At 37.3% G+C, this 27,435-nt stretch overlaps 2 protein-coding genes across 2 annotated transcripts; one reads left to right on the plus strand and one right to left on the minus strand.

Annotated features, from left to right (window-relative positions):
- Positions 1–492: 492 nt before the first annotated feature.
- Positions 493–8,604, plus strand: LOC117338061. The gene is made up of 6 exons (XM_033899244.1): positions 493–837; positions 1,166–1,226; positions 3,505–3,617; positions 4,756–4,892; positions 5,749–5,920; positions 6,235–8,604. Exons 1-6 carry the CDS (start codon positions 670–672, stop codon positions 7,288–7,290), a joined length of 1,707 nt encoding a protein of 568 aa, XP_033755135.1. The 5' UTR covers positions 493–669; the 3' UTR covers positions 7,291–8,604.
- Positions 8,061–27,269, minus strand: LOC117338062 (metallophosphoesterase 1-like). Its single transcript, XM_033899245.1, has 9 exons — positions 27,187–27,269; positions 24,082–24,436; positions 23,577–23,647; positions 22,283–22,424; positions 21,401–21,587; positions 19,863–19,943; positions 16,827–16,949; positions 13,745–13,885; positions 8,061–13,052 (listed from the first exon to the last, which is right to left on the minus strand). The coding sequence occupies exons 2-9, from the start codon at positions 24,384–24,386 to the stop codon at positions 12,882–12,884; spliced, it is 1,221 nt and encodes a 406-aa protein (XP_033755136.1). The 5' UTR covers positions 24,387–24,436; positions 27,187–27,269; the 3' UTR covers positions 8,061–12,881.
- Positions 27,270–27,435: the final 166 nt, after the last annotated feature.

Consider the following 27,435-nt stretch of genomic DNA (forward strand, 5'->3'; position numbering starts at 1 on the left):
TTCGGACAGCAGCTAGCATTATAGCTGCTACAGAACGTACGTTACTTATTTTTCATGAGGAGTTGGACATACTGTCACAGGGCAGGCGCGTAGCTGCCTGTACGCAGGTAAGCAGGTGAAATATGAAGTCAAATGCACCTTGTATACATAGTAGTGACACTGACACATCGGGAACAGAAATGAAAATTAAAGTTTACAGGGGGGGGGGGGTTGAACTCCACACATTACGGGCAGTATAATTGTATCTTATGTATACATTTTCTATAATTAATATCTGAATGTACTGACTGTGAGTTTGGACATTTGTGTCAAGTTCCGGAGGACAGATGTTTTAACCCCATTAAATGCGAGCCATCAAGTGCCACTCTATATATTATTATTATTATTTTTTGTTTGTTTAACGTCCTATTAACAGCCAGGGTCTTTTAAGGACGTGCCAGGTTTTCGAGGTGGAGGAAAGCCGGAGTACCCGGAGAAAAACCACCGGCCTACGGTCAGTACCTGGCAACTGCCCCACGTAGGTTTCGAACTCGCAACCCAGAGGTGAAGGGCTAGTGATAAAGTGTCGGGACACCTTAACCACTCGGCCACCGCGGCCCCACTCTATATAGCTACAGACAACTAATTTGAATCACGTGACTTACATACTCCCGTCTATTGCAGGAACAAATGGGTTACGTCATGGGCACTTCACGTCATAATTTAGTCACGTGTATATTCATGGCAACGAAAAATTATCGCGCGGTGAAGTCACGCGAAGTTTTACTGGCGCCGAATTCCAAGTTTTGGCAGAATTATCCAAAGGAGACGTACTACTTTATCAGGTATCCAAGTAAGGTAAACTGTCCTTTGTTTAATTTACATTTTAATTGTCGACATAAAAAGTAATTTTTAACCGATACAGACTGGTTAAAAGATGAACTATTATGTATTCAAAGACTTTTACAGACTAATTTATAGCTAACCAATGGCGTTCTAAACTAATTAGTTTATTATTATCTGTTGCGAATACAGATTTCTTTGCTTTCTTTATGCTCAAGACATTAGTTCAGTTTGTTTTTATGTAGATGGCCACAATATTATGTTTTGAATGAGTATGCTAATAAAATGAAATCGCGTATTAGGTATAAAACAAAATAACATTTACCGTTTTGTTCAAATAAAGGACATGTCCAGAAGAAAACAGAAGCGTCTCGGGGACAATCAGGACATTCAGGAGTATTTTCGTGAGTAGATATAACTCCTATACGCTGATGATACCATAATCTTTGCAGAAACTCCAGAAGGGCTACAAAAAGCACTGGATATTTTCCAGAGATATTGTGAAATTTGGAAACTGAAAGCAAATGTTGACAAAACAAAAGTCATGATTTTCAGTAAACGCAAATGTAACCAAAACCTTGAATTTCGTCTGAAGGATGCAACACTTGAAATTGTAGATAGTTTTTCATATCTTGGTGTAGTTGTTAATTATAATGGAAATTTTGCAAAAGCAAGGGATAGATTACTTGAACAAGCACAAAAGTCATTGTATGCATTGTATAAAAAAATTCGTAATCATGCTATTCCTATTGATATACAACTCCATATTTTTGACACTGTAATTGAACCAATCTTGTTATACGGATCCGAAGTATGGGGATTTGAAAACTTGCGTGCATTGGAACAAATCCATCTCAAATTTTGCAAAAGAGTGCTAAAAGTGAGATCAAGTACTCCATCATTTATGGTATATGGTGAACTGGGTCGTTTCCCACTAGAACTGAATATTAAACTTAGAATGGCTCGTTTTTGGAACAGTCTTCTTTGTAATGAAAATAAACTTAGTAGTATTCTACTTAAATTAGCAATTAAACTGCATGACGCCGGAACTCTTTCTTTTAAATGGATCAACAAAGTTAAAAACATATATGATGAATCTGGTTTTTCATTTATTTTTGAAAATAGATATAGCATGAATAAATTGTTCTTTAAAAATCAACTGAAACAGAGACTCCAAGATCAATTTATCCAAAAGTGGTTCTCAGAAATAGATAACTCTTCAAGAGGCGATTTTTACTCAATATGTAAATCTCAATTTGGTCTTGAAAAATATTTGACAGCATTGTCAGAAAATAATAGACTATATATAACTAAAATACGTACATGCAATTTTAAATTCCCTATTGAAACGGGTAGATGGCAAAGAATCCCGAAAGAAGAAAGAATATGTAACCTATGTTTAGAAAGTATTGGAGATGAATATCACTATCTGTTTTCTTGTAAAAATGAGCTAGTTAAAAATTTGCAAAATAAATATATTCCAAATTATTTTCGTACAAATCCAAATGAGATGAAAATGAAAGGCCTATTGTCAGTATGTAACAAACGAGCTCTAAACGGATTGTCCATTTTTCTTAAAAAAATATCTCTTTTATTATGAAGCTTTAACAAACCGTATGTGTACAAATGATTGTATTATTTTGCTGTAATATATGTAACTATCGTAAAGTGTTGACTTGGACTATGAAAGATTTATACAACATGTATATTATATGTGTCCTCTCTATCATATTAATAAGTTGTTACTGGTAATTAAGGAAACATATACATCATGTGTATTGCAATATAAGTTTCTGCAGCATTTCACTGCTATTTGTAACTATAAAAGCGTAATAATTTATATATTATATCTGTCCATCCTGTCATGTCAAAGAATTTCGTTATAAATGTACCTCATGTGTTTGCAATATAAGTTTCTGCAGCATTTCACTGCTATTTGTAACTATAAAAGTGTAATAATTTATATATTATATCTGTCCATCCTGTCATGTCAAAGAATGTCGTTATAAATGTACCTCATGTAACACATTGTCATGTGTCTGAGTGTAAATAAATAAATCTGAAAATCTGAAAACAGGACGGTATTGGGTTCCAGGTCAACCAATGTAGTTAACGAGAGCATGTCAAAACATCTATATACAACAACGGGGTTCAGATCATGTTACGTCGACATCATCAATATGTTTTCTTTATAGTCCATGATTATGTAACAGAGCGCATGATTAATGAAATTTAAATCACTGCCTCCGCTAGGGATCGAACCCGGGACCTCTGGCTTACTAGTCTTACGCTCAACCGATCGAGCTAAAGAGAAGATCTCTCTAGCCGTACGGTATATTGCGGATAGTATTGCCACAATCTAATTAAAATCTAGATGGTCATTATCACTACGTTACATGTTCATGTAACATGTTCATGTAACGTAGTGATAATGACCATCTATATTTTAATTAGATTGGTATTGCCAGGGTTACAATTATATGAGGTATACAAGTACGCTCTAGGTCAAATGACAAGAAAGATGCCTTTATGCTACTCTTCATCGCAAGCGCATACCAAGACAGATTTTCAAATAGTCAGATATAGATCTTCTTTTGGATAGGAACTGTATTTTTAAGCATATAAACATTTGTATGTAGCCCTCTACAATATGAGGATTTTTCTTCATATTCCAAAACACAGATAAAAGAAGATTTGTTCGTCCCGAACCTGACCCCGATGTATACAACTGGCCCAAGGAATGGCTGCCTAAGCCCGCCACCCCATTAGTCCCAGCCAATACGTCAGCATTGAGGGTAAGTCGCACACTTGAGCCACACTACCAGATACAAGGTGCGCCACCAGGCCCCTGTTTCATCAACGTCCTTAACTTTACTCTTCTTATATTCTGTAATGTTTTTCTATGGAAATATTGAAGTTAAGAGATATTGATGGAACTGGTACCGGGACCATAACGTTTCAGTAATTCAGCGTTAGTCTGGGCCATGTAGAGTCTGGAACTATTGTCGTGACTTCATTGTACCGACTATAATTGTTCCCTGTTATGTTACTGCCCTGCAGAGAGGGAGTAAGATAAGAGGCGACTAAATCTGAGATCTTTTCTCTTCTCCGTTTAGGGTTCGTTAAGGCTCCCAAAGCACTCATCACACACATGCCGCTGTCATATATGTATGAGATACCGTCTTTACTGTTGACTGGACGTAGAGATGTTGCCCTTTCTGCAGTCAAACTAATCTAACTTTCCAACTTATAGTTTGAGGTTTGGTTTGGTTTATTTTGTTTAACGTCCTATTGACAGCTAAGGTCATTTAAGGACGGCCTCCCGTGCGTGCGACATGCATGTGTGTTGAGTGCGTATGTGTGTTTTGGGAGACTGCGGTATGTTCGTGTTAAGTCTCCTTGTGATAGGCAGGAACTTTTGCCGATTTACAGTGCTACCTCTCTGAAGCATACTGCCGAAGACACCCAGCAGGACACCCCACCCGGTCACATTATACTGACAACGGGCGAACCAGTCGTCTCACTCATTGTATGCTGAGCGCTAAGCAGGAGTAGCAACTACCATTTTTAAAGACTCTGGTATGTCTCGGCCAGGGAACAGAACCCAAAGCCTTCCTCACAGGGGCGAACGCTCAACTAAAGGCCAAAAGTGAGGCAGTGTCAAGGGAGACGTCAGGAAGAAGAAAGTTGTTAAGAAAGGAGAGAAAAGATAAGATCCCAAATTTAGTCGCCTCTTACGATATCATGCAATGGGGGCAGCAGGTACAATTCTTACGCCCTACCTGCAGGGCTGTATAGTTTGAGGCATTCATGATATATATCTATAGTTAGGATATATATCTATAGTTAGGACATGAAACAATATAGTCCCGATCTACAACGTCAACAGTCAACACGGTTTAGCAAATAAATTTCATTATTCTTCTCTATAAGATTGACCCTCCGAAATCCAAACCGCCGTACCACGTGTTTGAGAACACGTTCTACCTGCAGTCTCCGCCCAAGATGAGATCTGAATTAGAACCCTGGAAGTTAGACTTCGACTACAATCCAGAAATAGAAATGGCTAGGTAAGAACACTTACTGCCAATACCCCAATGTTGTTTGTTAACTGTAAAAAAAAGACAGCAAAATATTGATTATTTTGTTTCATTGTATACGTTTATTTTACTTGAATGCGGAACCTAATATTGCTAGAATATAATGCAATGGGGATACTAAAATAGTTGTACATTGAATCTGGTTTTTGTTAGCATTACACAGAGACAGCAATGAACAAACTTTACATTAAAAAGAAAGGATAGAGAACGGTAGAGATGCCCCCGGTGTTGTAAACGTCAGTCAATATTGGTCCACACCCTTCAGTAGAGATGCCCCCAGTGTTGTAAACGTCAGTCAATATTGGTCCACACCCTTCAGTAGAGATGCCCCCAGTGTTGTAAACGTCAGTCAATATTGGTCCACACCCTTCAGTAGAGATACCCCAGTGTTGTAAACGTCAGTCAATATTGGTCCACACCCTTCAGTAGAGATACCCCAGTGTTGTAAACGTCAGTCAATATTGGTCCACACCCTTCAGTAGAGATACCCCAGTGTTGTAAACGTCAGTCAATATTGGTCCGCACCCTTCAGTAGAGATATCCCAGTGTTGTAAACGTCAGTCAATATTGGTCCACACCCTTCAGTAGAGATACCCCAGTGTTGTAAACGTCAGTCAATATTGGTCCACACCCTTCAGTAGAGATACCCCAGTGTTGTAAACGTCAGTCAATATTGGTCCACACCCTTCAGTAAAGATCACAGAAGTAAACTCATGATTCTCAGGGGTCCTAATTCACGTATGTAAACCTGGTCAACGTCCCCAAGTTAAATAAGATACATATGGGCACACCTTTATAGTCGAATGTTTGTATCTATATGATACAGATTGAAGAAGATCAAGAAAACAGAAAAAGAGTTACTAGATAGGGTGTCAGGCCATCGTAGGTCACACATTGAGAAGATGGCTATCAAAAAGGAGGCCGAGGAAATAGTCGACACGGAGGAATACAGGGAAAGGACGGAAATATATGCAGAAAGAAAGAAAAAAGACATGGAGGTTAGCGTCAACAATACTACAGTCGAGTAGCACTGTAATAGTTATAAAACAACACAGAAAATGATTCTACAGAGAAATGTTCTCATCAAAATGAAAGTTATATTTTAGAATAGGAAAGCAGGGAGGGAGGGCATTGTGAAGTGCGGTTCAAATAAAGAAGGAAAAAACCCCGACATAGAGGTTATTTAATACTTATTTTCGATTAAAACGATATACTAAACCCCAAGATATTAAGAAAAGTGAACAGGGGACTCGACGTGGGCGAACCCTGAAAAGTTGTTTGTGATATGTACTGAATTTATCATTGTTTTCAGATAATGAGAAGAGTATACAGAGAAAGGGACCTTGGTGAACCTCCACACACTTATAACATAGCTGAAATGGCGATGGACCTTAAACATAAAGTTTATTTCAAATCAATGAAGAATTTACATCCCGGATATACTCACACCAAAACTAACCAATCGGACCAAGGGGATATGGATTTCACAGTCCCAAAAGACGATACCATTAATGATAATGCCAGAAAAACAACAAATGCAATTTTCAAGAAGAGCGAATCTGCTCTGGAAAATAATTTGGGTGTTGATGTCCATGAATCCGAGCCCGGACCAAGTGGCGGGATGCATTATATCTATGAAGCTTACAAGGAAAAGAGAACATGTACAAATAACGACTCTTACAGTCAGCATGGAAGAGGACCAAATTGTATGATGAAGCAACCTCATGCTGTCACCAGGGATCATGGCCAACATATTCCATCGTGGTATGGACACGAGAAACATAGGAAACTTGAACAATATAAAAAGCATAAATATGAAAAATCAGCTGGTAGTAGCAGCTCAAATGGCGCAAACCAGGAGAACGTAAGCTTGGATGATTCTATAAACAGGTGTAAGGAAAATGAACATAATAACGAAGAATTAGGAAAAGATGGTCAGTCACAGCCTCGTATGACATTGTGGTATGGCCACAGTCAGGGAAGAGAATATGACGAAGCCGAGGCGATCAGAACGATGTTTGATCAAAATAAAACATTCTCTGGTAATCATGATGAGCATGATCAATTCAACAATGGCAAACATCGGTATGGACTGTTGTGTGGACGTGATAAAATGGCAACGGACGCAGATGTACTGGAAGGAGTCAACAAACAAAATCTGAATGAATTTCACGAAAGAAAGGATGAAATGGTAGACGACGAAGAAGCCGGGATAACATTCACCACAATGGTGCCTTTCCTTTACCTTTCCACAGAGGATCTCCCGCACAGGATTCGAACCGAGACCTACACTTATAAAAGGTCACCACACCAGAGTATCGGCACTAATAGCCAGGACCTCCAAAACTCTCGATGCATCATCCTCTAGAATTTTATCACAGCATTTAGAAATAGATTGTTTACAGAAAAAATATTGCTCTTAGTAACAAATGGAAATATCCAGGATTAATATATATATATTTAATTAGACCTTGTTATTTATTTTCAGCGTCTATTGGAATTAAAGTTTTTTACACATTGGTAAATGATATTATAGATATTGTGCAGTGTTTACCACTGACAAGTTTTAGTTTCAAGCTAATAATCATCACGACTATTTATCACGACAATGCCATTACATTACATGGTTGAAACACACTGCTTACACTAATACGATACATTATATATCATACGAAGTTTCAAAGAATTCTTTAGCGAGACGTTAATTGTGCACGTGATGTCGATAGTTCCGCTGATCCATCACCACTAGATGTAGCCTATTAACCTGGTACATATTCTATTGTCGCCTTTGTTTCGATGTATCCGGCAAGACAGTACAGAGAAACCTCGCTATGAAGACAACATAGGGGTCTGATTAAAAGTAGTCTTAATAGTGGGGTGGTCTTAATATCGGGGTAAAGCTTTAAATAATGAACGGTCGTATTTTCCAACGCTGTTGAAACTTACAGAACTAGACTTGATATTTCACTGCAGTATTCCCGTTCGTTCAACCTTGATTTCCCCCCAATTGATAAATTTCGGTGAAGAATGCGTTACATTCAGCTCCCTCGTATATAAACATTGAGAAACGAAGCCTATACAGTGCCAAATCAAATAAGTATGTGGTATCAAAACTACAATCAACACAAAGACCACTGATCTCATTTGATAATATCCGTTTATTGCAAATGCCTCAGTAACAATTATGGCTATCATGCGTAGGTTCCATGTCCCGTACGTACTCTAAATAACCTTTTATACATACAACGTACATACAGACACATTTAATGCCACTGAATAATACTTCATCATCACAAAAAATAAAATTTGATTCCTTCAAACTACCCTAAGTTTGGAACTTTACATGAGTATAGTGTTGTTGGTTTTTCTTCAAAAACATCTCAATGACAATTATTTAAAGAACCGTAATGGCATCAATAAAGTAACCATAGAAACGGCAACACATCAACGTGAACAATGATTACCATTCAGTCTAACGGGCCACGCTGTCTAGTTTCAATTAACCACGAAAGACAAAAAAAAAACAAGCAGGAAATGTAAAGAGAATCATTAATCTGTCCAACATATTGTTTATGGTCGTTATAAATTAGTGATTGACAGGCAAACACCACATGGTATTAAAGGGTAATATTATGTTTGTCTATGCCTTGTCATTTAATACGACTATACATACAAAAAAAAACCTACACGACAGTCCATACTTTCTTCGGTTGTATAGCCATAATATGATTAATACCTTAATGGATTCAGAATGAAATATGATGAATAATTTATGTTCACCATGAAATTATTATCGTAATTAAAATCCCTGAGGGCCATTGGTATGATTCCATTAAAATTACACATAAATTAATATTTACATAAAACATTCGAAAATGTATCAAATACATCAATGATATGCATGCTTAGTAGAGTGTGTCCATGGGTAAATAATATATAATTATTGATTAAATGTACAAGAGAACCCAGAGGTATTTTGGCGCCCACCATTGAATGATCTTCATAGGTTCCATGTCAGATTGATCTTCTCTCTATTTTCCCCTTCTTCTTACTAATCTGTATAAATTGAGAAATAGCGATAACAACTTCAATTGTCAAAATTCAAGATGGCTGCCTGTCGGCCATGTTGTTTTCCGATTGGTCTCAAAATGTAATATGCATAACTACAAACCAAGGGGAACCTGCATATGAATTTGAGAAAGATCCATTCATCACTTTCTCAGAAATAGCGATAACAAGAATTGTTTACGGACGGACGGAGGGACGGATGGACGGCCGGACGAACGGCTGAACGAACGGCCGGACGGACCACACACCACGGATGCAAGGCGATTTGAGTAAAAATGCGATATGGAGGATTGTTTTCTTAATGCAATGAAATGTGCATGTCCTTTACACCTCCAGGAATTCAGGGGAAATATTTTACATGTGCTTCAAATAAAGATTGCAATGTAACAAACACTCCCGACTTGCTGTATAACACTGTACTTCTTGCTATTTCTCGTATTTATAAAAAACATTTATACATTTTTAAAAGTCTTTTTCTTTTAATCATGGTTGTTACCAAACAGGGAAAATGGAGAAAAAATGTTGATACACACATGCAGCCAAAATATATGGATCCAGGGGAGAATAGCAAACAAGAAAATAACATCAAATCCAAAAAAGGTATCTTTTTTCTGTTGAAATTGATATATGGTATAATACTGGTCGTGAAGCATGTGATGAAACAGACTTTGTATACACGATTATAACATTCATTGCTATAACGCAAGATTTGAGCAAACATCAATCCTGAATAGTGAATTGAATGAAACATGATAGATTTCCACATATTTACTGGAGATATTGGAAACATAACTGGATGTAATGGGCATAGTATGCTGGTCTTTCTATGGTGGGATAAAAATTAATAACCGCCACTCAGAATTAACTAAAACAGTAACGAAGCACCAGCTTAACATAACTACGAAAATGTGTTTTGAATTTTAATGGAGCACCAACTGCAGCAAAAATGTGTTTTGAATTTTCATGGAGCACCAACGGCAGCCAGAATGTGTTTTGAATTTTCATGGAGAACCAACGCAGCCATTAGATGCTTCCATTTTCAAGGAACACCAATGGCTACAAAAATGTTTTTGATTTCATGACGCACCAACGGCAGCCACAATGTACTTTGAATTTTCATGGAGCATCAACGACTGCAAAATGTGTTCTTAATTTTCATTTGAAATAGGCATTATATATAAGGTTCAAAGTACGGCAAGAATCCATAGTGACATGTCTTTTGACCTAGTTTTGCATCAGTGTGACACCTTTGTTTCAGGGGTGTGATCCATGCCATGGTTAAAACAAAGTGCCAACCAGAAACTCTTTGACATACATATAGATATATACATGTATATATATGTATTGTGCATGGTGAGTATTCTCAAAGAGGATTATATTGTATAGCATGATAAGACAGTATTTACAAATAAAACACCCCCAAAAAACAGCTCCATGTCTCCAACGACACATTATCAAAATTAATTAGCACGTTTAAAGTAAGTTTAGATACATGCTCAATCTGTTTGAAGGGTTCAACGCATTAAAAAAAAAGTTCATGCATTTAAAATTACGTATATACTCTATATAACTAATGTCAATTGACTGTACATGACTAATATCAATTGACTGTATACAACTAATGTCAATTGACTGTATATAACTAATGTCAATTGACTGTATATAACTAATGTTATTTGACTGCATATAATGTCAATTGACTGTATATAACTAATGTCAATTGACTGTATATAACTAATGTCAATTGACTGTATATAACTAATGTCAATTGATTGTATATAACTAATGTCAATTGGCTTTATATAACTAATGTCAATTGACTGTATATAACTAATGTCAATTGACTGTATATAACTAATGTCAATTGACTGTATATAAATAATGTCAATTGACTGTACATGACTAATGTCAATTGACTGTATACAACTAATGTCAATTGACTGTATATAACTAATGTCAATTGACTGTATATAACTAATGTCAATTGACTGTATACAACTAATGTCAATTGACTGTACATGACTAATGTCAATTTACTGTATACAACTAATGTCAATTGACTGTATACAACTAATGTCAATTGACTGTATACAACTAATGTCAATTAACTGTATACAACTAATGTCAATTGACTGTATATAACCAATGTCAATTGACTGTATACAACTAATGTCAATTGACTGTATACAACTAATGTCAATTGACTATATAATGTCAATTGACTGTATATAACTAATGTCAATCGATTGTAAATAACTAATGTCAATTGACTGTATATAAACAATGTCAATTGACTGTATGTAACTAATGTCAATTGACTGTATATGACTAATGTCAATTGACTGTATATGACTAATGTCAATTGACTGTATATGACTAATGTCAATTGACTGTATATAACTAATGTCAATTGACTGTATATAACTAATGTCAATTGACTGTATATAACTAATGTTATTTGACTGTATATAATGTCAATTGACTGTATATAACTAATGTCAATTTACTGTATATAACTGATGTTATTTGACTGTATATAATGTCAATTGACTGTATATAACTAATGTCAATTGACTGTATATGACAAATGTCAATTGACTGTATATGACTAATGTCAATTGACTGTATATGACTAATGTTATTTGACTGTATATAATGTCAATTGACTGTATATAACTAATGTTATTTGACTGTATATAATGTCAATTGACTGTATATGACTAATGTCAATTGACTGTATATAACTAATGTCAATTGACTGTTAATGACTAATGTTATTTGACTGTATATAACCAATGTCAATTGACTATATAACTAATGTCAATTGACTGTATATGACTAATGTCAATTGACTGTATATAATAATATCAATTGAAAGTATAGATGTCAACTGACTGTATGTGTCTAATGTCCATGTTATACAGTATTCAGTAAGTCTGCATATACTCACGACAGACATTAATTAAAAGGCAGGTTAGTCATTTTTCTTTCTTTCTGGAATAATAAGCCGTTATTGTACTTACATGGTATTTAACAGAATCATATACAAACAAACACATCTTGTCAGACAGCACCATAATGATTGGTACTGATTCACTCTCTGTCAGTACACTATATATACATGACATATTGACCATACTGTACTGGTCAGTGAGACTTGTTGACCCATACTGTACTAGTCAGCGAGACTTGTTGACCTATACTGTACTAGTCAGTGAGAATTGTTGACCCATACTGTACTGGTCAGTGAGACTTGTTGACCCATACTGTACTAGTCAGCGAGACTTGTTGACCTACATGTATACTGTACTAGTCAGTGAGAATTGTTGACCCTTACTGTACTAGTCAGTGAGAATTGTTGACCCATACTGTAGTGGTCAGTGTGACTTGCTGACCCATACTGTAGTGGTCAGTGAGACTTGCTGACCACCCATACTGTACTGGTCAGTGAGACTTGCTGACCATACTGTACTGGTCAGTGAGACTTGCTGACCCATACTGTAGTGGTCAGTGAGACTTGCTGACCCATACTGTACTAGTCAGTGAGAATTGATGACCCATACTGTACTGGTCAGTGAGACTTGCTGACCCATACTGTAGTGGTCAGTGAGACTTGCTGACCCATACTGTGCTAGTCAGTGAGAATTGTTGACCCATACTGTACTGGTCAGTAAGACTTGCTGACCCATACTGTAGTGGTCAGTGAGACTTGCTGACCCATACTGTACTGGTCAGTGAGACTTGCTGACCCATACTTTACTATTCAGCGAGACTTGCTGACCCATACTGTAGTGGTCAGTGAGACTTGCTGACCCATACTGTAGTGGTCAGTGAGACTTGCTGACCCATACTGTACTGGTCAGTGAGACTTGCTGACCCATACTGTACTGGTCAGTGAGACTTGTTGACCCATACTGTATCTGTCATAGTACTACTGGGTTTGTAAGGAACCAGTAGTAAGAGCAGAGCTATGAGTCCACCTGTTATATAAATAGTAATCACAGTCGTTTCACTAGGAAGGTAGCACTGCTCTACAGCAAAGTCATTTGGGGACAGCACCACCTGCAAGTATGCAACGTTCATAAATGAAATGTACAGCATACACTATATACAATGCAGATAATATTTTATACATCAAACAGTGTTCATGAGATTATGAGCCTTATTTCAAGGGGATAAAACTGCTAATAAAAAGTACCATAGGAAAAGTTTTCTGTTTTAGCTGGGTTTTTTTAAACTTTCTCCCCAATATATATATAGACTCCGCTACAAAATGATTTTCTTTCTATTATAGAGATAATTTACCTAATATTGTATTTATCTTCCATGAAAGAGACAAGATGTATACAAATTAATCTTTTTACTTTTATTGATTTATCATTGTTCGACAAGCAACTAAGTCCATTAAGGGCAATCCCTTACAGCAACATTAATTCCTTTTTTTATATTTCCCTTTTTTGTTGACATTTAGGTGATACTTTTTACCTTAGGGTATGGCATTTACACTGCCGGGTTTGTCCAGTGAAATAATAAGGGCACTTATGCAGATTTCCACATAATCATTGTTTGTGAACTTTTTATGGTATGGTCAAGTAAAGTTTATAAATCAAGAAATATACACAAGAAATATACACAAGAAATATACACAAAATGAATACTTAGAGTTCTACACTTTTAATTAAACCTCAGTGAGCCTTGTCCTAATGCCATTTTTGGAATAATGAATAACGTAGTGGAATAGAATTATAACAAACCTGTAAGAATGTAGGATTGTTTTTGTTGCGCCAACTAAAGGAAGCCACCGTCCATTCTGGAACAGAATTTTCATGGAGGCGATAACAACCGTGGTGGGTATGAGCACTCAGGATAAGGCGAGGTTTGATCCACTCAAACACCTGTAGTAAACAATCAAAACTTGTTATACTTATAGTACAGGTGTACATATGTAATATATTTCTCATGTCTAGAAATTGATCCTGAATGAATGATGAATTTTTGACAGAATTATTTTACATGGTTATCTAATTTACACTCACTATCAATTCATTAAGAGGTAGTGTTAACAGTGAAGTTATATACACTAGAATTACATATGTTAATCGATGGACGAAATGGCACCGAAACACTGCAGCTTAAATGATAGGGACAAACTGTTTATAGTCAAACATTCAACATTAACCTTTCACACCTTGCAGTGACCTTTGAACTGTGTCTACTAGTCCGGTATCTATGCTATATATTCTCCATATACCCTGCCAAACCCCACTCCCCTTGATAAAACGTTTGTGGTACTGAAATGTTCAAGTACCACACAGAATACAAGAGATCCCAGAGGGATCTTGGCGCCCACCATTGAATGATCTTCATAGGTTCCATGTCAGATTGATCTTTTCTCTACTTTTCCCTTCATTTTACTAATCTGTGCAAATTGAGACATCCCTCCAGTACTTTTCAAACAAGGGAATCCTAGCTATGTAAGAAAGTTGAGATTTAACGATAATGGCTGTTTGTTTGCCAAATTGTTTTCAGGAAAGACTGGTCCAAAAATGCAATACAAGGAACCAAGGGGAACCTACTTATGAAATTTGAGAAAGATCCATTCAGTACTTTGAGAAATAGAGATAACAAACTTCAATTGTCAAAATCCAAGATGGCGGTCTGTCGGCTATGTTGTTTTCCGATTGGTCTCAAAATGCAATATGCATAACTAGGCACCAAGGGAAACCTTCATATGAAATTTAAGAAAGATCCCTTCAGCACTTTCTCAGAAATAGCGATAACAAACTTCAATTGTCAAAATCCAAGATGGCTGCCTGTCGGCCATGTTGTTTTCCGATTGATCTCAAAACGCAATATGCATAACTAGGCACCAAGGGGGCCTACATATGAAATTTGAGAAAGATCCCGTCAGTACTTTCTCAGAAATAGCGATAACAAACTTCAATTGTCAAAATCCAAGATGGCTGCCTGTCGGCCATGTTGTTTTCCGATTGGTCTCAAAACGCAATATGCATAACTAGGCACCAAGGGAAACCTACATATGAAATTTGAGAAAGATCCCTTCAGTACTTTCTCAGAAATAGCGATAACAAACTTCAATTATCAAAATCCAAGATGACTGCCTGTCGGTCATGTTGTTTTCCGATTGGTCTCAAAAGGCAATATGCATAACTAGGCACCAAGGGGAACCTACATATGAAATTTGAGAATGATCCCTTCAGGACTTTCTCAGAAATAGCGATAACAAACTTCAATTGTCAAAATCCAAGATGGCTGACTGTCGGCCATGTTGCTTTCCGATTGGTCTCAAAACACTATATGCATAACTAGGCACCTAAGGGGAACCTACATATGAAATTTAAGAAAGATCCCTTCAGCACTTTCTCAGAAATAGCGATAACAAACTTCAATTGTCAAAATCCAAGATGGCTGCCTGTCGGCCATGTTGTTTTCCGATTAGTCTCAAAACGCAATATGCATAACTAGGCACCAAGGGGAACCTACATATGAAATTTGAGAAAGATCCCTTCAGTACATTCTCAGAAATAGCGATAACAAACTTCAATTGTCAAAATCCAAGATGGCTGCCTGTCGGCCATGTTGTTTTCCGATTGGTCTCAAATCGCAATATGCATAACTAGGCACCAAGGGAAACCTTCATATGAAATTTGATAATGATCCCTTCAGCACTTTCTCAGAAATAGCGATAACAAACTTCCATTGTCAAAATCCAAGATGGCTGCCTGTCGGCCATGTTGTTATCCGATTGGTCTCAAAATGCAATATGCATAACTAGACACCAAGGGGAACCTTCATATGAAATTTGAGAAAGATCCCTTGAGTACTTTCTCAGAAATAGCGATAACAAATTCAACTGTCAAAATCCAAGATGGCTGCCTGTCGGCCATATTGTTTTCCGATTAGTCTCAAATCGCAATATGCATAACTAGGCACCAAGGGAAACCTACATATGAAATTTGAGAAAGATACCTTCAGTACTTTCTCAGAAATAGCGATAACAAACTTCAATTGTCAAAATCCAAGATGGCTGCCTGTCGGCCATGTTGTTATCCGATTGGTCTCAAAATGCAATATGCATAACTAGGCACCAAGGGGAACCTTCATATGAAATTTGAGAAAGATCCCTCCAGTACTTTCTCAGAAATAGCGATAACAAACTTCAACAGTCAAAATCCAAGATGGCTGCCTGTCGGCCATGTTGTTTTTCGATTGGTCTCAAAACGCAATATGCATAACTAGGGACCAAGGGGAACCTACATATGAAATTTGAGAAAGATCCCTTCAGTACTTTCTGAGAAATAGTGATAACAAGAATTGTTTACGGACGGAGGGACGGACGGACGGACGGACGACGGACCACGGACGCAGGGCGATTTGAATAGCCCACCATCTGATGATGGTGGGCTAAAAATACACTGAATTTGTAGTAGTAAATCTCAGAGAATCTACACTACCAAACCCTTAGTACAAATATAGTTTAGTGTAAGGCTACTAAGAACACTGTACCTGATTACGGGAATTTACCCTACAAAACTCTTAGTACAAAATTAATATAGTTTAGTGTAAGGCTACTAAGAACATTGTACCTGATTACGGGAATCTACCCTACAAAACTCTTAGTACAAATATAGTTTAGTGTGAGACTACTAAGAACATTGTACCTGATTACGGGAATCTACCCTACAAAACTCTTAGTACAAATATAGTTTAGTGTGAGGCTACTAAGAACATTGTACCTGACTACAGGAATCTACCCTACGAAACTCTTAGTACAAATATAGTTTAGTGTAAGGCTACTAACTAAGAACACTGTACCTGATTACTTGACTCTTCTGATAGGCAGTCCCACTTCTCCTTAAAGGGAATATCCTTCTCATCAGCTGGTGCAGAGTCTGGCACACTACAATTGGCATCAGAAGGCCGGTACATAGGAAAATGCTGACAATAGACAGAAAATATACATAAAAAAAATTGCAATGTTTTACATCTACAAACCCTTTCATTAAGTTATTGATGGGACATGTACAATATTCTGGTGTAGTTTCCCAAGTTATTAATGGGACATGTACAATATTCTGGTGTAGTTTCCCAAGTTATTAATGGGACATGTACAATATCCTGGTGTAGTTTCCCAAGTTATTGATGGGACATGTACAATATCCGGTGTAGTTTCCCAAGTTATTGATGGGACATGTACAATATCCGGTGTAGTTTCCCAAGTTATTAATGGGACATGTACAATATCCGGTGTAGTTTCCCAAGTTATTGATGGAACATGTACAATATTCTGGTGTAGTTTCCCAAGTTATTAATGGGACATGTACAATATTCTGGTGTAGTTTCCCAAGTTATTAATGGGACATGTACAATATTCTGGTGTAGTTTCCCAAGTTATTAATGGGACATGTACAACATCCGGTGTAGTTTCCCAAGTTATTGATGGGACATGTACAATATCCGGTGTAGTTTCCCAAGTTATTAATGGGACATGTACAATATCCGGTGTAGTTTCCCAAGTTATTAATGGGACATGTACAATATCCTGGTGTAGTTTCCCAAGTTATTAATGGGACATGTACAATATTCTGGTGTAGTTTCCCAAGTTATTGATGGGACATGTACAATATCCGGTGTAGTTTCCCAAGTTATTAATGGGACATGTACGATATTCTGGTGTAGTTTCCCAAGTTATTGACGGGACATGTACGATATTCTGGTGTAGTTTCCCAAGTTATTGACGGGACATGTACGATATTCTGGTGTAGTTTCCTAAAGTGTCATATCAGTTAACCAGGTCTTAATCATCAGACATTAACAGTTTATGGAAGGTTTTCATTTTACGAAAGTCTTTGTACATGACATTTTTATTTTGAAATTTATTCATGAAGTTAAATCAATCGGATTGAGCAACAGGTTAGACTTCTGCTTAAAGAAATATCTATCTTATTATACAAACATATTTTCTGACAAAACTAATTCTGGTACCAATTATGAAAATCACAAAATGTCCACAGACACTGGGTGTTTTGGAAGTTGCTTATCTGTAGTAATATTGGAGGGGAGTGGGAATGTCGATAGACACTGGGTGTTTTGGGAGTTATTTACCTGTAGTAATATTTGAGGGGAGTGGGAATGTCTATAGACACTGGGTGTTTTGGGAGTTACTTACCTGTAGTAATATTGGAGGGGAGTGGGAATGTTGATAGACACTGGGGGTTACTTACCTGTAGTAATATTGGAATGGAGTGGGAATGTCCACAGACACTGGGTGTTTTGGAAGTTGCTTATCTGTAGTAATATTGGAGGGGAGTGGGAATGTCTATAGACACTGGGTGTTTTGGGAGTTACTTACCTGTAGTAATATTGGAGGGGAGTGGGAATGTCTATAGACACTGGGTGTTTTGGAAGTTGCTTATCTGTAGTAATATTGGAGGGGAGTGGGAATGTCTATAGACACCAGGAGTTACTTACCTGTAGTAATATTGGAGGAGAGTGGGAATGTCCATAGACACTGGGTGTTTTGGGTGTTACTTACCTGTAGTAATATTGGAGGAGAGTGGGAATGTCCATAGACACTGGGTGTTTTGGGAGTTACTTACCTGTAGTAATATTGGAGGGGAGTGGGAATGTCGATAGACACTGGGTGTTTTGGGAGTTACTTACCTGTAGTAATATTGGAGGGGAGTGGGAATGTCTATAGACACTGGGTGTTTTGGGAGTTACTTACCTGTAGTAATATTGGAGGGGAGTGGGAATGTCGATAGACACTGGGTGTTTTGGGAGTTACTTACCTGTAGTAATATTGGAGGGGAGTGGGAATGTCCACAGACACTGGGTGTTTTGGAAGTTGCTTATCTGTAGTAATATTGGAGGAGAGTGGGAATGTCCACAGACACTGGGTGTTTTGGAAGTTGCTTACCTATAGTAATATTGGAGGGGAGTGGGAATGTCTATAGACACCAGGTGTTACTTACCTGTAGTAATATTGGAGGGGAGTGGGAATGTCCACAGACACTGGGTGTTTTGGAAGTTGCTTATCTGTAGTAATATTGGAGGAGAGTGGGAATGTCCACAGACACTGGGTGTTTTGGGAGTTACTTACCTGTAGTAATATTGGATGGGAGTGGGAATGTCTATAGACACTGGGTGTTTAGGGAGTTACTTACCTGTAGTAATATTGGAGGGGAGTGGGAGTGTTGATAGACACTGGGTGTTACTTACCTGTAGTAATATTGGAGGGGAGTGGGAATGTTGATAGACACTGGGTGTTACTTACCTGTAGTAATATTGGAGGGGAGTGGGAATGTTGATAGACACTGGGTGTTTTGGGAGTTACTTACCTGTAGTAATATTGGAGGGGAGTGGGAATGTCTATAGACACTGGGTGTTTAGGGAGTTACTTACCTGTAGTAATATTGGAGGAGAGTGGGAATGTCGATAGACACGGGGTGTTTTGGGAGTTCTTACCGGTAGTAATATTGGAGGAGAGTGGGAATGTCGATAGACACGGGGTGTTTTGGGAGTTACTTACCTGTAGTAATATTGGAGGGGAGTGGGAATGTCTATAGACACTGGGTGTTTTGGGAGTTACTTACCTGTAGTAATATTGGAGGAGAGTGGGAATGTCCACAGACACTGGGTGTTTTGGGAGTTACTTACCTGTAGTAATATTGGAGGGGAGTGGGAATGTCTATAGACACTGGGTGTTTAGGGAGTTACTTACCTGTAGTAATATTGGAGGAGAGTGGGAATGTCGATAGACACGGGGTGTTTTGGGAGTTACTAACCTGTAGTAATATTGGAGGAGAGTGGGAATTTCGATAGACACGGGGTGTTTTGGGAGTTACTTACCTGTAGTAATATTGGAGGGGAGTAGGACAATTTATCCATGGCATCACATATCGGAGGTGAACTTTTTCTGGAGCTGATTCCCTGAGGGAAAGAAAAAAAACCTAAAATGAATGTATTGAATTATTACCTGTACCCACGCATGTGCAAAAATGTCAGGGAGGAATATTATACATATATTGTCCCTGCATTGGGGAGACATAAATATTTGTTTACCCTTCACATGTTATGTAACTCTTGCGCGAATCTCCTATAGCAAGGGGAATTCAATACATATCATTAAAACAAGAGGCCCAATGGGCCTTAACGGTCATCTGACTACCTTGAGTACATCATACTACTATAGCAAGTTATTAAAGGGGCATGTCTTGGTTCGAGATCAGAAAGATGCAACAAGAGGCCAAATGGCCTTGAATGAAGGCCAAGGTCATTAATTTGAACAAACTTAGTAGCCCTTCACCCCAACATGCTACAGGCCTAATATCAACTCCCTAGCACTCTTGGTTATTGAGAAGAAGTCATTTGAAGAGTTTAGCCTATCTGACCCCTGTGACCTTGAAAGTGGATCAAGGTCATCCATTTTAACAAACGTTAGATCTCATGTGGCCAATAATGCTTCAGACCAAATTTCATTAAAATCCATTCAGTACTAGTAGGGATTTAAATGATTTGTCTCTAAATCATCTATTGGTCCCCAGCCCCTCCAGCCCCAAGGGAGCCATACCTTCTTTTATACAACATTAGATCTCCTTTGCAAAATAATGCTCCACACCAAATTTGATCAAAATCTATTCAGGCATTCAGGACTAGTAGGGGTTTAAAAGATTTACCTCAATTTCTCCTATTGGGCCCCACACCTCTGGCCCCCAGGGGAGCCACATCCTCAGTTTATACAACATTAGAACTCATTTGCCCAATAATGCTCAAGACCAATTTTCGTCAAAATCCATTCATGTGTTCAGGACTAGTAGGGATTTAAAGGATTTGCCTCAATTTCCCCTATTGGGCCCTGCCTCTCCGGCCCCAGTGGAGCCATACCCTCCATTTATACAGCATTACATCTATTTTGCCCATTAACGCTCCAGATGAAATTTCAGTTAAATCCATTAAGGCCTAGTAGCGAGTGATAGGAAATGTTGATGGATGACTGACACCACACCGTGGTATAATCTGTTTGTTGAATATCATATCAATGAGTATAATCTATCTGTTAAATATTATATCATTTATCTACATGTGAAATAAGAATCTGTAAACAAACAAATGGGTTCAGTAATCGAAAGTAAAGGGTTGTAATTGATGATATAACTCGATATATTTTGGAAATGATCATCTGCTAATTGTTGTCCTATCTCCAGCATAACAGATTTTGATCAAACATTACAAAACGGTGAAGTATGAAGACTTACTACCTCAAACAATTTCTGTGGTGTAGATTAAGGTCAAATTTAAGAGATTTTTGAAGACCAATGCTTTATGACCTGGCTGTGATACACATTGCCTCCCCTGTTATATACACTTTGGTTACAGGCACTATTCACCTCTGAACACTTTAGCTGCCAGGATAGTTCTTCCAGAGAATTGACTGCTTCAGCACACAACTTACACCCATCACCCTCCATTGCCATGCTGTTCATCAACACAAAAAGGTTTCCTTGAAAGTCAAACAGCTGGACTGAAGGCGAAGAGAATGCTTTCTCAAAGCGTCTGTGTTTATGTTCATTCATCCTGTTAATTAAATGATAAACATGTTTATGTTTGAAACTGGTTCCCTCCCTTAGTTCTCTCCTCTCCACCAGGGCTGCGCTCCCCTGACAATGGACCAGTAGAGGGTATCCATATTGACTTTTTTCATTGGCTAATTTTGATATCCTGTGATGCATGTATAGCTAATTTAACAATGTTAACACTAATACACACAAACAGATGGATTTCAGTGTCAGGAGTAATTATATACCCTTAGACATTAAACAAACCAAGAAGATCTTAAGTTTCGCTCTTTAAAATGACATCAGACAAACAGTGTTAAGTGTGTTTAATTGAATGATCCTTTTGACACATGTTGCTTCAGTGGAGGTAACCATCTCCATGATGACATGACATGTGCAATAAAGATGTAAGGGAGGTAACTGAGGAGGTCACCAGTCTGGTTTATGCTTTATCTTTATAGCAGCCATACATCTGTAACTCAGCTAATGTTCAATTATACTCTTCATATTAGAGCTAATGATACTTCTAAAACAATATCTGTTGATAGAAGGGGTTCCAAGTAGCATTATTTAATGGGATATAGTCTAGATTCTACTCATTAAGTCCTATCACATTTTTCATGACCAAATCAGTAATTTCCGCAAATGAAGATTTGGCATTGTGGATTGTCTGAATGGTGAGACAGAACATTGACATGTTTGTACTATACTTACGTGTAGTGAAATCCAATGTCATGATTTCCTACAAGAATCCTAGTAGCTGTGTCTTTTGGTGTTGAAAACATTCTCTTAAATCTGGCAACATCTTTTCTGAACTCAGCATCGGTGGCCCACTTACCCTCATCTAGTAAATCACCTGTAAAGTGATACGGTCATCTAGTAAATCACCTGTAAAGTGATACGGTCATCTAGTAAATCACCTGTAAAGTGATACCCTCATCTAGTAAATCACCTGTAAAGTGATACTGTCATCTAGTAAATCACCTGTAAAGTGATACGGTCATCTAGTAAATCACCTGTAAAGTGATACCGTCATCTAGTAAATCACCTGTAAAGTGATACTGTCATCTAGTAAATCACCTGTAAAGTGATACGGTCATCTAGTAAATCACCTGTAAAGTGATACCGTCATCTAGTAAATCACCTGTAAAGTGATACCCTCATCTAGTAAATCACCTGTAAAGTGATACCCTCATCTAGTAAATCACCTGTAAAGTGAAACCGTCATCTAGTAAATCACCTGTAAAGTGATACCCTAATCTTAATCTAGTAAATCACCTGTAAAGTGATACTGTCATCTAGTAAATCACCTGTAAAGTGATAACGTCATCAAGTAAATCACCTGTAAAGTGATACCCTCATCTAGTAAATCACATGTAAAGTGATATGGTCATCTAGTAAATCACCTGTAAAGTGATACTGTCATCTAGTAAATCACCTGTAAAGTGATATGGTCATCTAGTAAATCACATGTAAAGTGATATCGTCATCTAGTAAATCACCTGTAAAGTGATACCGTCATCTAGTAAATCTCATGTAAAGTGATATGGTCATCTAGTAAATCACCAGTAAAGTGATACCGTCATCTAGTAAATCACCTGTAAAGTGATACCGTCATCTAGTAAATCACCTGTAAAGTGATATGGTCATCTAGTAAATCACCTGTAAAGTGATACGGTCATCTAGTAAATCACCTGTAAAGTGATAACGTCATCTAGTAAATCACCTGTAAAGTGATACCGTCATCTAGTAAATCACCTGTAAAGTGATAACGTCATCTAGTAAATCACCTGTAAAGTGATACCGTCATCTAGTAAATCACCTGTAAAGTGATACCCTCATCTAGTAAATCACCTGTAAAGTGAACATCTCATTTGGGTGGATGCAAATCACTAAGATTTGTATACTATATAGTAGACAAGTGAAATTATGTAAGCTACCAGTTTACTATTTCATAAACTATTAGTAGACCAGTGAAATTCTTCAAGCTACCAGTTTGAAAAGTTACCGAGAATAAACACCACATCTGGACTGTGTATCAGCATACTTGTCTGGAAGGATCTCTCCATCTGCCATTCTCTGTAAAATACATATATTTGTTGTTTTGTGGAGTTTTGCAACACTGAATGATGGCCAGGTTGGGCCACACGTTAACTAAAGCCATATAACATCATTGCTCATTGATGGTAAAGTTATATAACGTCATTGGCCAAAACATGCTCCCCACCAAATTTCATCAAAATCCATTTAGTTGTTCAGGACTAGTAGGGATTTACATAAATTCCCTTTATTGCCCCCCCCCCCCCCCCCCCCCCCCCCCCAATTTGGTCCCTAGGACAAGGTGAGCTAAAATAAATCATCAATAAATTCCTAATATCTCGAGCAGGTTTATCATTTTTAATCATTGACAGTAAACCTACACAATGGATGGTCAAGCAATGTCAGAACATGTGACTGCTGAAACAAAACAAATTTAACGATAATAATCATACCTGCGTCATTAATAATCATACCTGCGTAATTTATCAAACCAATGTCCAGTCCTGATTCCCAGTAGGTGAGTGTCTGCTATAACCATAGCCTTCACTGGCCTGTTGCCATCTCCATTTCCATAAATGAATCCATCGTTTTGTGATAACTTAGGCCATTTACACATCAGTAAGACGAGGAAATAATGGAGGTACTCACAATAGAGAAACAGTAGAAGTACCATAAATAAAAACCTCACAACTCTCCTAGTCCTGATGTAGTAGAATACACGGCCGGGAATCTGACAGATTATCCATACCATCGTAATAAGTAGTACTCTCACCACCATTGGCACTTTGTATCAGTGCTGTCATTCATCGCAACACACAGCACAAACTCCTGTTCAAATGGAATGATAACAAGTAATGATAGAGAGATTTTAGGAGATGTGTATCTCATCAACAGAAGGCCATTATAATGGAATGTCTCGACTACACTTACATTGATTTTAATAGTATAAAATATATATGTATCTGTTTGCATATGATTTTGAAGACATATATATTCAGCGTTTCAATTTCATGACATGCTTCTGAAGGAATTTTCACTTTCTGTGTTAACCACATGTCAGCTATAAACTATTCCAGTTAGAAATGATCCTTCTAGCCCGACTTGTTTACCACATGTCAGGTAAACTAGTCCAGTTAGACATGATCCTTCTAGCCCGACTTGTTTACCACATGTCAGGTAAACTATTCCAGTTAGACATGATCCTTCTAGCCCGACTTGTTTACCACATGTCAGGTAAACTAGTCCAGTTAGACATGATCCTTCTAGTCCGACTTGTTTACCACATGTCAGGTAAACTAGTCCAGTCAGAAATGATCCTTCTAGTCCGACTTGTTTACCACATGTCAGGTAAACTAGTCCAGTCAGAAATGATCCTTCTAGTCCGACTTGTTTACCACATGTCAGGTAAACTAGTCCAGTTAGAAATGATCCTTCTAGCCCGACTTGTTTACCACATGTCAGGTATAAACTATTCCAGTTAGAAATGATCCTTCTAGCCCGACTTGTTTACCACATGTCAGGTAAACTAGTCCAGTCAGAAATGATCCTTCTAGCCCGACTTGTTTACCACATGTCAGGTAAACTAGTCCAGTTAGAAATGATCCTTCTAGTCCGACTTGTTTACCACATGTCAGGTAAACTAGTCCAGTTAGACATGATCCTTCTAGCCCGACTTGTTTACCACATGTCAGGTAAACTAGTCCAGTTAGAAATGATCCTTCTAGCCCGACTTGTTTACCACATGTCAGGTATAAACTATTCCAGTTAGAAATGATCCTTCTAGCCCGACTTGTTTACCACATGTCAGGTAAACTAGTCCAGTTAGACATGATCCTTCTAGCCCGACTTGTTTTCTTGTAGATCTTTCTATTTAGTCCCCTTGTACTTGTCTTTGTCATTGGAAAGATATCAAATGTTTTCACTGTTTTTGTACATATCTAGTATATCTACATGGTGATTCCAAAGTTGAAAGATCTTCAGCTTTTAACCTTTTAGGGTAGGATAGGTTATGACCATTACGGTAAGTGTTTCTTATAGACAAGGTACATTTTATTGCTCTGCTACAATGAGAAGAATATCATATGATGTTAGGAAAAATATATGTACATTGTATGTTATCATGACCCGTTGTTGGTAGACAAATGTTGCAAGAAGGAGTGTGTTTTTCTGGTCCGAGTTTGTTGACATGCAATTTGATAGTTATTAGCTCACCTGACCAAAGGGAGCATAGGCCTAAAAAAAACTTGTTTCTGCTATATACCAATCTTATATATTTGTACCTAGTCTCTGCCTACTCTAGTTTTTTAATGTATATATATATAATCTAGCGGAATCAAAAAAACTTTTTTTGTGAAATGTTAGCAGAAAAAAAACACAATTATGTTTGAATCTTTTAGGCCTTATGATGTGATGTAGTATCCTCTGTCTATCCGACAACAAATTTTCTGTTGAAACATTTTCTTCTAATTTACCGAGTCCCAGAGTCATGACATTTGGCTGAAAGGTTCCTTGGATGAGGCAGAACAAAGTTTGCAAAAGCAGAATGACTTCTTCTAACAAACAAAAGGCTTAGAATCAATAAATTGGTGAAGGTCATGGGGTCAAATTTGTCAAACTATTCAATTCTTCTGATTAACTAAAAGCCTTACAGGCCTAAACTCAAGACATATGGCTAGTACAGTAGGTTCTTGGGATATCAAACAAAAGATTGCAAAAAAAAAAAAAAGACATTGACCCATATTCAAGGACACTGTATTTATGGCATTTTTCATAATTCTTCTTCAATGTTTGGGGGCTTCTTCAATATTGACGATTATGTCCTCTGGAGGTCTTGATGCTACATATGTATATACATTATTTATGTATGTATGCGTGTTGGGTTTATAACTATTTGGTGTGCAATTTTGTAAAAAATAATAACTCTGGTTTAAAAGCACCGTGTTTGTAGTGTTGGTAATTTTATTTTACATGGTTTGTAGAGCATGTTCGTACTGAGCTGGTGTTGTGTTATCTGTTGTTGATGTTGCATGCTGTTCTTCATTGTATTTTGTTTCAATTTGTTTAATTTGGTTTGTATTGTGTGGGTCCCAGATGGATGAGCAGTAGGTTATTTTATGTTATAATGTTTCCTTCATTTCCTATTATGTACTGTACATGTATTTTCACTATGCCCCATGTGGGCTCAACTTAGGAAATTAAACTCCCTGTCTTGTATTTTGAATTGTAAATAAATGTGATTCTTTAAGTAAAAATATTTCAATGTCATGCTGTGATGAAGTGTTAAATCTGCCATATATTGAAACGTGATTATTTTTTTGTGGTATACGGAATATTTTTATGGATTATCATGTATTACTATCTATAGAACGTCAGACTGCTGTGATGTAAATACATACATGTACAGTAACGTTATATTTCCTAATCATCTGGCTGCTCGAATGGCAGTCATGCAGCTGACAGCTTGATGCTACGCAGTAAATATGCAAAAATGTAAATAAATACCATATTTCCTAATTGTTTAACATTCAATTTTACAGCAAAAAGGGTTGCTTTATGTTATGAGAAGTAGCCTAACTTACATTATAAGAAACAGCATACGTGAAGTCCAAAACAGGAAGTCGTGTAACATAATCCAAGTTTAGGAATTCTATTTCCGGATAATCTGTAATTAAATGGAATAATATCATTATGCTGGAATATTTTGTAACGCGGCACCAAATGAAAAGGGAATTGTCTTAGATACGAATATATGTATGATATAAATAGACATACAATTCTTCACCACGAACTCTATTTAATTATCGTCAGTTACCAATGCAAAGTATACT

The sequence above is a fragment of the Pecten maximus genome, chromosome 11 (assembly GCF_902652985.1).
Source record: "Pecten maximus chromosome 11, xPecMax1.1, whole genome shotgun sequence".
NCBI classification, from domain to species: domain Eukaryota; kingdom Metazoa; phylum Mollusca; class Bivalvia; order Pectinida; family Pectinidae; genus Pecten; species Pecten maximus.